The sequence below is a fragment of the Bos grunniens genome, chromosome 7 (genome assembly GCF_055505025.1).
Source record: "Bos grunniens cultivar Pamir isolate PY7600 chromosome 7, Bosgru_T2T1.0, whole genome shotgun sequence".
NCBI lineage: Eukaryota > Metazoa > Chordata > Mammalia > Artiodactyla > Bovidae > Bos > Bos grunniens.
The window spans coordinates 50,578,577-50,590,919 of NC_141171.1; the positions used below are offsets into that span (position 1 = coordinate 50,578,577).

Sequence of the window (12,343 nt, forward strand, 5' to 3'; positions counted from 1 at the left end):
GGAGCTGATACCTCTCATGACCTGGGACAGGCCACATGGCAGGCACTGTGCTAAGCTCCTTGGTGGAGGAGATGACTGGTTACTGTTGTCTTAAATCTACCCCCAAGAACACAAAGGTTCAGAGAAAAGTGACAAATTCAAGGCCACACAGCTAGAAGGGCTATGCTGAGACTGGAACCCAAGCCTGGTTGATCCCCAAGGCCCACTGACCACTCAGCCGCCAGAAGAAATGAGGTCACAGGCGTGACTGCCAGCCTAGGGCTCGCTCCCTGAGAGGCAGGTTTGCTGAAGGATGGATGCCCCAGTTTATGAAAGACACATGTGATACTCTCCCCCAAGCCACACCCAGGCATGGACGGCATTGTAGGGGGTGTTAAGAGGCCGCAGCAGGAAATCAGACACTTCACGCCAATTTTTCCAGCCATTGGGGCCATTGGGTTTATTGCACATCACGATGAAGTGAGGGGCCCAGGAGTGGCCCAGGGCCCTCCTTGGCATCAGCATCTCTGGCCACAGAAAGATGTCCAGGTTATTCTGACTCATAGTTCTCTGTTTCCAATCCAAATCGAGGGGGGCAGTGACTCCAAGAGATGCAGGTCCACCAGAGGCCTGGAATTTAAGAAAGGCATTGATCTCCATCCCTAACACTGCTTCTAATGGTAACTGTTCTTATGCAAACTCTTCACACCACGTATCAGTCCAGCAAGGCCCAGTCACTTCACTCAGTACTCTACACAGACCCCCCACGAAGAGCACCTCCCACTCTGCGCGTCCCCCTCTGCTCTCCTGGAGTCTCGAGGCAATTGGAACACACACTGTGGGGCCTGTCCCTTCCTACGCTGTGACAGCCTGCAGAGCCAGCCCCTCTCTAGGCATGGTTGCCACATCTGTTACCAGGTGAGTGGAACCAGCTGAGAGCGCCACACAGGGGCATCCCTTCTTTCGCCAGCCCTAACCCACCCTCCACCCCATCCAGATAGGTCAAGAGTCTCCTGACAACAGCCCAACCATCCTCTCTGCTTTTAAGTCTTTCCCAATGACCCACTAATCTGCTCCTCCCCCCTCGGTGGGAACAGCCAGAACCCCCACTTATAACCCCAGAATGAGCCAGTTCAGTTCTGAGGGCTTAGACAAGCCAAGTCAGAGGCTGGAGTTGAGGAGAGAATGAGGGGCAGTACTCCCAGTTGCAGACTACAGTCACCTCCCACCTTCTCCCCAGTCCCCACCCCAGTAAGTCCCAGGCTGACCCTCCATGGCCCCTCCCATACTACTTCCCTGATTTACCTCCACCTCCTGTTCCTGCAGCTCCCTTTCTCAGATGATCCTCGCCTAGGGCCTTCTCCAGCCACTTTCCCCCACAGCCTCCCAGGCCAAGACTCAGATCCCCTTCCAAAGAATAATGGACTTGATACCAGTGTCCTTCTCCCTTCATCCCATCATTGCTCACTAGCCTGCTCCACCTCAGCTGGGCCCACCTTTGGGGAGAGACAGACATCTCCCTACCTCTAGGGGCAGCCCCTTCCTTGCAGCTCCCATTTCCTGCTGTCCCTGAGAAACCCCATCACCCCCTCAGGTCGGTTCCTGGGGCCATGTCCTGGGATTTTTCACACAGCCAACTAAAAATTGTCACTTGTCACCTGCCTCTACAAAGATGAAATCACTAGCCATTGCAATCTCTGACCTTCAACCCACCCTGAAAGTTCAGGGCAGAGATCAGGAATGAGGCCCTCTGTGCTCTGGGAGAAACTGGCAAAATAGGCCTTTAGATATTTATTTTCAGGAGAAGTTTTTATGAGCCCATTTCTTGCAATCTTCTCATATCTAGAAAAGCAATAAAATAGACATCTGCTCATTGTGACTAGCAGCAATCTTCTTCCAAAATGTGTGCTTGATTGCACTATCCTCCTTCACCAAAATCACACATATACTGACCTACCCCCACATAGACAACCTATGTGAGAGGTTGTCTCCCAGGCTTATAGTTTTTCATTTTGCCCCAAGTAACACTTTACTGAACTGAACACTTAATTCACAAATCTCATGTTGTGCATTTTTTTCAGCCCACAACACACACACACACCCACACACCCCAACACACCACACTCTGGGACTTGGGGAGAGGGTATAGGATTTTGCTGAGGTGGGGGAAACAGACAGCCATTTACTGAGCTCCAGCTCCATTAGCCCCCCCACCCCCACTCCAACGTGTCTCAGATAATCTGAAGGTAACTTTCGGTCTGAAAAAAACAAAAAGGCATGAGATGGGTAAAAGAAGAGATGATTGAAGGAAAAGAGGGTAAAGGACTGGATGCCAAAACCTTTAAGACCATCAATAGGCCCCAACATCATGCGGATCAGGCCCTGGGGCCTCACACAGGGAACAAGGAGCCCTTGTTGGGCTGCGAGGGACCCAAGCTGGAGGGTGGAGCACAGAGAAGAAAAGGAGGTGCGGGGCTGGGTGTCCCACTCACTGGCAGGTAGTACATCCCGTCCAGGGGCCCCGCCTCGGAGGCCCAGGGTAGCTGCGGGCCGCTGAAGGCCGGCGGGCCGGGGGATGGTGGCAGTGAGAGGCCGGGAAGGGGCCCATAGGCTGGCGGGTAGAGGCCGGGGCCCAGGGCCAGCGGAGTGTAGACGCGGCGGGGTGGCACCGAGGGCGAGGGTGGCAGCAGCACCTCCACGTACTGCCCGCTCTCAGGGTCGAAGAGCAGCCGCAGCCGAGGCTGCCGCGGCGCCTCCACAAAGTAGTAGCGGCCGCTCTCGGGGTCCACCAGGACCTTCCCCGGGTTTGCAGCCCCCGGCGGCCTACGCGTCCCCTGGGAGGAACCGTCCGCTGACCGGTCCAGCGGAGGCGCCGAGGCAGCGCGGGGCTGGGCCCGGGCCGTTCTACGAGTCGACGCCTGGGGCTCCCGCAGGAGGGGCGGCTGGACCGCCACCGCGGGCTCAAGGGCCTTAGGGGGCGTCTCCAGTTCGGATTCCATTCCAGAGCTCGAGCTAGGGTGCGCCTGCGGGGAGCTGGGGCGTGGCGGTCCGGGAGGTTGGGTCTCTGCCGGCCCTATGGGCGACTGCTGGGGTGAGGTGCGAGCGCCGCCTAGAGGGCTGGTCCGACCCTTGTTGTCTGGGACCAAGCGCTGAGCCTCTGCATCCCGGTTCTTTCCGCCAGGACCGTGCACCGCGACTCCCCGGGTTCTCTCAGGCCGGCGGCCTAAGGCCAGGGCACCAGGCAGGCGGATCTCAGTGCGCGCGAAGGGTTTCGCCGTGCTGTTCTCCGCCCTCCGCCGCAGGACCCCGTTGGACTGGGTAACGTCCCGGGGCACTGTGTCTGGGGTTGGCTCTGGGGGTTCGTAGGGGTGGGACACGACCGGCAGAAAGTCCTTGAGAAAAATGGAAGTGTAGTGAGACGGGGCGGGGGGCCCCAGCGCCTGAAGTTCTTGTGTCTTGGATGCGCTGCCTTCCTCCCCGCGGGGTTCTGCAGGAGGGGCGGGGAGCCCTGAGTCTGGGGTGCTTGCCGCAAAGCTCGGCGCGTACGTGGTCTTCACCATCTTGCGTACGTCGCGGGGCCGCGGAATGGCCACGCGCGGGCGCCCAGAGGCCGCTTTTCCAGAGCCCACCGCTTCAGGGAGCACATCGACATCCACGGTGCGACTGAGAGGCAGCTGGGGTGCAGCCACCTCTGGCGACAGCTGGTTGCCTCGGGAGGCAAGATCCGGTATCTCCCGCGTGGACGGACTTTGAACCTCTGTTAGCTTTGGAGTCCCTGGTGCAGACGGCGTGGGCGGCACCAGTTCCTCTTGGGCCGCGCCATTAATAGCTACCCGCGTAGACACTACCGATGAACTCTGCACTGTGGAGTTCCACGTCTCCTGGGGCGATGGGCTCCACGTTCCAACAGGACGATCTGGAGTCTCCCACGAGGGCAAGGTCGGCGGGGACGGGCTCCTGCTTCCCTCAACTGCATCCCCAACTGCCGGGTGCGGCACCTCCCACGAGGAGGGAGCTTCGGGGGATGGGCTTTTTGCCCTGGCAACACCCCGATTCCACTGGGAAAGGGTCGGAGGGGAAGGGCTCTTTCTGCTGACAGTTTCCGTGACAGCAGCATCCTGACTGTCCCATGTAGAGGATGCCTCCGGGATCGATGGGCTACTCACCTTCCGAATTGTTCGATTCCAGGGGGACAGGTTCTGGGGGGAGGTGCAGTGAGGACCCCGCACGGTCCCATTTGGGGCTTCCCACGGCGGGGATGGGCTTCTCCGTCTCACAGCCTTACTCGAAACTTCCCAGGGGGGCCTAGACTGGAAAGGCGGACCCTGTGCCCTCAGGACGGTTTGAGCCGGAGTATCTCGCGGGAAACGAGCCTTCGGTTCTTTTTGGTGCACCTCCTCGGGCTTCTCCCCTGACTTCAGGAAGATGCTGGAACTAACTGGACCCAGAGGCTCGGTCCCGGGCGCGGGCTTGTCGCGCCGAATTGCGCGCTCCCGGAGGCTTGGCCACGGTCTTGGGGCCCTGGCTGGGGCTGAACTATAGTTCACCCGAGGCGGCAGAGACTTGGCTTCCTCCAGGGCCACCCGAGTACTGCGGAGCGTTTCCGGGGTCGCAGGCTCCGGCGGCACCGTGGGTCCAAAGGTGGCGTTGCTTGGGGCAGGGGGCGCCGGGCTCAGTTTTCTGGCTAGCGCCGTCTGCACGAGGTCTGCGGCAGCCTGCAGGCGGCTCAGAGACTCGTCCAGGGAGCCGGTGCGCAGGAGCAGTCGAGGGCGCGGCGCATTGGCCTCCCGCGGGGGACTCCGGGGCCGAGGGCGCAGCTCGATCTGACGTTTGGGCACCGTCCGGGGCCTGGCAGGCGCGGTATGCTCCTCCAGTGCCACCTCCACACACTCGAACTGCGATGGGGTGGCAGGACTCGCCGCGCGGGGCCGCAACTCCAGGTAAGTGGCCCAGCGGGAGCCACCGTCGGGGCCCTGTGGCTGCGGTTCGTCAGGGATGGGAGACGTGGACCCAGGAGGAGAGAGGCTGCGGAAGGCCCGCGTCGTGAGCTGTTGCACTTCTCTATCCTCTGCGTCGGAGCGGCTGAATAGGGGCCCAGCGCCGAAGATGACTTCCATCTCCCCCGACGGCAGCATGCGCAGCTGGGGCTGGGGTGGTCGCAGGCCGGAGGCCGGGCCTCGCGGGAAACCCGAGCCGGGCAGTAGCTGCTGGCGGCTATTCTGGGCGCTGACGGACAGGCGAGGCTGCACGCCCGCCCCCAGCGCAGGGGCCACCCTGGGCCAATTCGCCCGGCCCTCTGCGTCCGGCCCAACGTCCGGGGGCTCTGGAGAACCCGGAGCAGTGTGGTAGGAGCCTGACGAACCGGACGAGTCCTGGCGCCGAGCGGGGGCCGCAGGCAGCCGCCCTGGGAACCCAGGCAGGGCTGGCTGGGCAAACGCGGTCAGCATGCTGGGGCCGGACGCGGCGCACTACCTCCCTCGCATTCGCCTCCGCTGGTGCCGCGGACGCCCGCATTGTCCCCGCCCCGCCCGCGGGTGCCGTGGGGGGTCACCGCGCCTTAAAGCGGCCGCGTCCGCTCCTAAGACAGCGGCATAGCCAGCCAGAGGGCCTTGGGCCCTACCCTCCTAGATCCCTTCTCGGGCGTGAACCTGAGAGCTTAGGCTGACATTCCAGGCTTTGGTTTGGAAGGTGAGCGGAGGGCAAACATCCAACTTGGACCCAGGAGCTAGGCCCAACTCCACTCGTCCATCCCAGGTGAGGGAACTGAGGCTGAGCGGGTACCTGCTTGAGGTCAAGTATCCTGTGTGGATCAGTGTGTGAGCCAGGAGACCAGACAACCCAGGTCTGGCAATTTCATCTGTCAACTCCCCACATCTTCCCATCACTGCAGCGCACCCCTCCTCTCTGGCCCTCACAAAGCCAGTCCCAGCCAGAGCTCATAAGGGAGCATGCATCACCTTCCGTGACCATCACCACCACCTGCCCCATATCTTTGATAGAGGAGCATTGCATGGAGGGCTCCCCCAACTCCAAAAGTTGTACTGGGGCCTCAGAAAACATGTCCCTGGCTAGACCCACTGCTTTTGTGGAAACCTAGGCTGGAGGGGACAGTGCTAGCTTTTCAGGCTGGTAGAACAAGGCCCAGATGCTACTATGGCATCTTTTAGAAGGCAATGGCACCCCACTCCAGTACTCTTGCCTGGAAAATCCCATGGACGGAGGAGCCTGGTGGGCTGCAGTCCATGGGGTTGCTAAGAGTTGGGCACAACTGTGCGACTTCACTTTCACTTTTCACTTTCATGCATTGGAGAAGGAAATGGCAACCCACTCGTGTTCTTGCCTGGAGAATCCCAGGGATGGGAGAGCCTGGTGGGCGGCCGTCTATGGGGTCGCACAGAGTCGGACACGACTGAAGTGACTTAGCAGGGTAGCTGCGGTCCCTTCTCTAAAGGCCTGTGGTAAGAATAGCTCTGTGTTCCCCCAGGCACTCACAATGCCCTCATTCCAGGCCCCATCACTTCAGGACCTGTCCTGGGGACAACTGCTGATGGGGAAGCAGCTACCACCTGTTACTATCCTGGGACGATGACAATGGGCACCACTTGCCCTTAAACTTCTGGCTTCAAGGTCCTGCTATGACTCAGGCCCCAGCTGGCCCTAAAGCAAGAGCACTGGCTCCTCCTACGCACTCAGCCTCACACTGACCCAGGAAAGGCTAGACTTGACAATCTGACTCAGCCTCCCCTGAGTGGGTCCCCTGCCTGGGTGTGTCCCCTTGATCACCTAGGGCACATTAGTGATGGCTTCTGAGAGGACCAAGCCTGGCCATCACATTCAGCTCTGTATATGCAACTTGAGTAAGTCATAAAGTCATAACCCTTCCACAGACTTTTATCCCACCTTAAAAACAGACATAGCAGGGGGAAAACAAAAAACCACACCACCGTCATAGCAGTCTTTTCCTCTTCCTCCATTTGTGCATATAAGCTTCTGTTTCAGAGAAGTCTAAGAAGATGCAAAAGTGATTCACAGGTATAACATTCTTGTTATGTGATGGAAACCGATTTCCCAAATTCACTGTGGTCCTAGAACCCACCATCTTTGAACTCTCCAGTTGGGGTGTCTCAGACACATAACACAGCACATACACACATAGCCCTTCAAGTTTGGAGTTAAATTCACAAAGGGCGCTGGGGTAACCAGGGCTGTTTATATAGGAAGGAATTTAATACCAAGAGTAAGAGGGATAGTGCCTACTAGACAACCAAGTAGTCCTTCCCTAGGCTACAACCCCATACCCCCATGGTCCCCACTATCATCCAAGGGAGGAAGCCAGGGGAGTAACAGGGGCTGGAGACTCGAGGCGCATCCTCAGACTTCTGAGCACAGGAATGGCCTGGCAGGTGGTGGTCCAAAAGGCAGGCAGGGAGGAAGAAAGGGGTGTCTTGCCTTTTACCCTGCCTCTTCCCTGGGGTCCAGGCCACTGTGAGGCCTGAGGGAAGTACCCACAGGGACAGGGTCAGGATGGGGACCTCCAGAGCAGAGAAGGCAGAGGTTGGGCTTTACAGCAGATAACAGGAAGGCGACAACCATTTTATTTTTCCCTGGGACGCTGACGGCTCCGGGCCTGACGCGTCCCCGAGGCTTTCTTATGCTTCTGGTCCAGCACTTGGGCCATGTAGTTCTCTTGCTGCTTCTGGATCCGGAAGTCAGACATGTGATTCCTGCAACGGAGCCGGCTGGGCGTGGGCTGGGGACAGCCCAGGGTAGGGAGCAGAGGTCTGGCTCCCCACTTCCATCAACAACCCCCAGCCTGGCCCAGACCCCTCACCTGAAGATCTCTTTCTGCTGGCTGATAACTTGCTGCAACTCCTTAATCTCATTCTCTTTGCCATTAAGTATATCTTCTTGCTTTATAATGTGAGACTCAATTTCTGTGGGGGAGAGAGGCAGGGAGGAGGAGGGGTTCCCATCCCATGGGCTCTTTCCTGAGATAAGGCATTCCCTCATGGGTCTTTTCAGAACTTGGCTCCCCCCGACCCAGGGGTTGTCCAAGAGTAGTTGCTAATGCCTGTGTAAGGATGAGTTTATTATAGAGTCCTGATGGGGTGGGGGTGTGTGTCAGTGACTTCACAACTCTATTCTGGACCAGGTGGCTCGCCTGTGTGCATGCAAAGGCCCTTGGAGAGAGATGGTCAGCCCTGCCCTCAACTCCTGCAGCTCTTTACAGATATCACCTCCTTGGTGAGACCCTTCCTAGTCTAAAACTACAACCCTTCACTTCCCAATATTTCCTATCCCATTTTCCTGCTTTATTTCCCTTTTAGCACTTAAATCTCACAGACCTCATGTTTTGCTCATGTCTTCTCCTCTACTAGGTTATAAGGTCCACAAGGACAAAGATTTTTGTTTTATTCACAGCTTTAACCCTAAGGCCTAAAACAGTACCTGGCACATAGTATTAAATAGATGCACAATACATTTATTTGTGGAATGAATAAACAAGATGTCCCCTGGGAGTTTAAGTCTTAGAAACATCGCCTAGTTCAGTCATTGCAAACCAACGCCTAGTTCAGTCATTGCAAACCACCCACCCACTGAGGGCTAGCAGGATGCCCAGCCCTATCTTAGAGCTTCAGGTGAGAAGACAGGACCCCAGGGAGATAGTGGTGGCAAAGCTTACCCCCAGATTAAGTGCAAGGATGAGTTTTGTGTCTTGGCTTAAAATCCAATGAGGCTGTAGGGATCTGGGGTTGCTTTATTTACATAATGTCTCTCAGGGAGCCCTGAAAAATTCTGATCCTCCAAGAAGAAAATCCTAAAGCATTTAAAGGCTAGACAAAGATTAAGTAGAATGTAAGCTCTGAAAATGCGAAAATGCTGAAGCAGTTAAGGTTTCAGAAGAGAAAATCTGGTAAAAAATTACAGCATATTTTGAACAGGGACATGGGTGAAGGAAAAGAAGAAAAACCCGGCTCACTGGGTCACAGGACCAGTGCTATTTAACCTCCTTCCCCAGGTCAGTCAGTGAATCCAATCTGATTGCTTATGAAGTTCTTATGGGAAAAAAGCATCAGAAATTTGTTTGAATCTTAAAATAAATGAGAGCTATTTAGACTAAATGGCACCCAATGAGAGAGTGGTTAGAAAAGACTCTCAGAAGAGTAAGGAACTATGTAAGTATACAACCAACCTGGAACCACATAAAGGGAGGTGTGGGGCGTTAGAAGTCAGGCCAGGGGGTGGCTCAGGTCCCCAGATCTGCTCAGGTGAGGGCTTGTGCCCTTCTGGAGGAATTCAGAACATTCTGCAGGGAGGCAGCCAGCTCCTCTCCTATGACTCACACACACTTTCCACAAGCAGACGCAGAGCCGTGAGGCCATGGCTGATCTCTAGGAAATGTCCTAGAGGAAGGGCCTCACCACTAGGAGAGAAGCCTAGGTTCCTTTTAGGGAAGTGGGGGGAAACCCAGGGAAAAGGGAAGGACTAGGGGAGCAGCATCTTTGGGTATGGAGGCATTGCCTGCCTGTTGGGCCACAGGAGAGGCCATGAGGCCATGAGGTTGCCTTAGACAACCATGAGGCTTGTTAGTCCACCTGGCCAGATCAAGATGGCAGCCTGCTGGCATCTTTCCAGTGAGAGTACTCACCAGGGGAAAGAGAAGACTGCATTGGTAGGTAGGGGGTGCCCAAGACTCCAGGTGAGGGCCCATCAGGAGAGACCCTAAACCTCTTTTGGGCTTGAACTCTGATCTACTCAAAATGAACACTGCAGTGAATGAAGGAAATGTTGCATATGGAATTCATATCTACTTCTTAAAGTAGGTAAGGGGAGTTTGGCATTCTGGGAAAATGAAAAGGAGTTCTAAGGTCTCAGGACACTGAATAGCTGACTGAAAGTGCCTCGAACTCAGAGCACCAGCTGAGCCAGCAAGTGGCCACAGACATCTGCACAGAGCAGAGGTGAAAACTAATGGCCCACAGACATATTGTCCTTGGGCCATACAATACTTTAAACATTTCTGAATTTTTAAATTTAGTGCCAACATGAAAAAGTCAGAAAAGCTTCCATTAGAATGTGCTTTCCAGAGTCTTTTTTAAAGATCTGACTGTACTGGGCCCCTGTTCCCACAGCAGAGGTGCTAGGCCCTTGGGAAGGAGTATGGCTCTCCACATTACCACAGTCCCCATTTCTCCCTGTTGGGTCCCCAGCACTCAGACTAAGGATCAGCTTCCATACAGGACTATTCTTTCCCTGAAAACAGAGTTATGAGTAAAGTACACTATTTCTATTAGTCACCAAAAGTGGGAAAACAAAAAGGTGGACTAAGAAGGTCGTATGTTTCAAGAAAAATGGGAGCGAGCCCGTTCCTTTATGGCCATGAAGAATATTGTACACCAACCACTTCCCTCATTTCCGTGGCCTGCCTGGTCCCTGAAGGCCTTTGCGAAGGTGTGGCCCGCTTGGGCTGGCCTGTATCCTCAGCCGGGGACAGAAGTTGGGGTGAAACCCTGCCCTGGACACAGGCACTGGGCTGTTAGGGAAGTGCCCATGTAAGCAAGCGTGGGAGGGAGTGCGGGCCTCCCGCCTACCATTGCACTTGGTGATGAGCTGGTCCTTCTTGCTGGACTCCTGCAGGGCTCTGCTCTTGACACTGGAGAGCCTGAGTGGAGAAGATAAGGAAGGTGGGAAGGCTGATGGGCAGATGGGACCCCCAACTCTTCCCCCACTACCAAGGTCCACTCACGCCTTTTCAAAGGCCAGCTTCTCTTTCTCCAGCTGTTTAGACAGCACCTCTACCTCTCCGAGGGCAAACTGCAACTTCTCCTCTTCCTTGGCCAGGAGAACCTTGGTCTTGGCATGGGCTGCTTTCTCTTCCTGCAGGGGCAGCAGCAGTGACCTTATCACCACAAGCCACGCTGAGTCTCCTAGGCCCCCTTAATCAGCCCCCTTTCTCAGACAGGCATGTAGAAGGCATGGTACAGGAAGATTCTGTCCTCACTATGGGGGCTGGAGGTGCTCAGAGACCAGTGCTCAAGGACTGCCCAACCACTAGGATCCTGGGAAATGGGGGAAGATGAGAAGCTGACAGAGGCCATTACTTACCACCAGCTTTTTCTCCACTGCCTGGAACTCTTCTTTACTGACAAAATTTTCATCCTGGAGAATCATCTGCAACAGAGCCTGGTTCAGGGAGGGCCTGGGGTTGTGGTGGGAGGGGTTTCTCTAGGCACCAGGGCCTGGGATAGATAATGGATGATGCCCAGGGCATGTACGACAACACTGGGGCCCAAGGAAGGGAGAGTTCATTCCACAAGATTCACTGATGCTCAACTCTAGGTCCTGCACACAAGGAATAAGTCTCATGGAGAAGACACCATGGCCACCATGATGTGCGCTGTGAGGCCTTTGCCTCAGCCTGGGGAAGGGTCAGAACTTCTTCAAGGGAAGGGATGTCACCCTGATATCTGACTGCTAAATGTGGGTGGGCCAGAAAAAAGGATGGAAAAGAGAAGTGTTCCAGATAATGAGAACACACATGTAAAGACCACGTGTCAACAGAAAGGCCTGGGTACCTTTAGGTAATTCAGTGTTCAGAGCGGCATTCAAACATTGGAGTGAGAAATAGATGTGAAGTCAGTTTTATCTATGTCCTCACCTTCTTATCAAGATAAAAAAACAGAAAAATCATATATCCCACTTGGCCATGATTTTACCATACATGTTCAGGAAATTTGTGGCTCCAGTGCTTTGTCCCAGCTTTGCATTTGATTGACAAGGCAAAAGCAAAGGACATAAAGGGGTTGGAAGCCCTTAAGTCAACATGTGACGAGCTTACAGCACTCAGCATGGAGAGTGGATTCCACAATAGGGATGATGTTATAGTTACTCTGTACACAGTGAAGTCATCTCCAATTACAAATGGGGAAACTGAAGCTCAGTGAATAGGCTGCCATATCTACCAGGCCCTGGACAACCAGGCAAAGAGAGCAGGGAACAACTTGGTTTTCTCTAAAATTTCTGGGTAAATGTTCCTGAGACATAGTCCCTTTTGGGCTCTACCTCGCTACCAGCCACAACACATCGGGGCCCCGCCTCCTCCGGATGACGCCATTGGCAATGTGGTCTCGGCAAGCCCCTGGCATAGGGACAGGGCCTGGCCCCGCCCCCACCACGTAGGCGTCCAGTCAGGCCTCCCCCAGCTCTCTGGCTGCGTACCACGTTCCTCAGCTGGTGGATCAGTTCCTCTTGAGACTCAATCACGTCCCGCAGTTGATCAAAGGCGAGACACACCGACCCTGACCCCCCCTGCGACCACCCGACGGGCGTCGCCATCTTTCGCCCCCGCCAGCTCGTTGGAAAT

At 55.5% G+C, this 12,343-nt stretch overlaps 2 protein-coding genes across 7 annotated transcripts; both read right to left on the minus strand.

Moving 5' to 3' along the window:
* Positions 1–278: 278 nt before the first annotated feature.
* On the minus strand, positions 279–6,907 carry PROB1 (proline rich basic protein 1). Its single transcript, XM_086411872.1, has 2 exons — positions 2,472–6,907; positions 279–609 (listed from the first exon to the last, which is right to left on the minus strand). Exons 1-2 carry the CDS (start codon positions 5,424–5,426, stop codon positions 307–309), a joined length of 3,258 nt encoding a protein of 1,085 aa, XP_086267998.1. The 5' UTR covers positions 5,427–6,907; the 3' UTR covers positions 279–306.
* Positions 6,908–7,185: 278 nt separating this feature from the next.
* SPATA24 (spermatogenesis associated 24) lies at positions 7,186–12,343 on the minus strand. Of its 6 annotated transcripts, none has more exons than XM_086411928.1 (6): positions 12,199–12,343; positions 11,086–11,151; positions 10,727–10,857; positions 10,572–10,642; positions 7,811–7,913; positions 7,186–7,703 (listed from the first exon to the last, which is right to left on the minus strand). In XM_086411928.1, the coding sequence occupies exons 1-6, from the start codon at positions 12,313–12,315 to the stop codon at positions 7,574–7,576; spliced, it is 618 nt and encodes a 205-aa protein (XP_086268054.1). In that variant the 5' UTR covers positions 12,316–12,343; the 3' UTR covers positions 7,186–7,573. The 6 variants fall into 6 exon arrangements, with proteins under 6 accessions (XP_086268054.1, XP_086268053.1, XP_086268058.1 ...); XM_086411927.1 differs by having other exon boundaries at positions 7,186–7,718; XM_086411932.1 differs by lacking the exon at positions 10,727–10,857.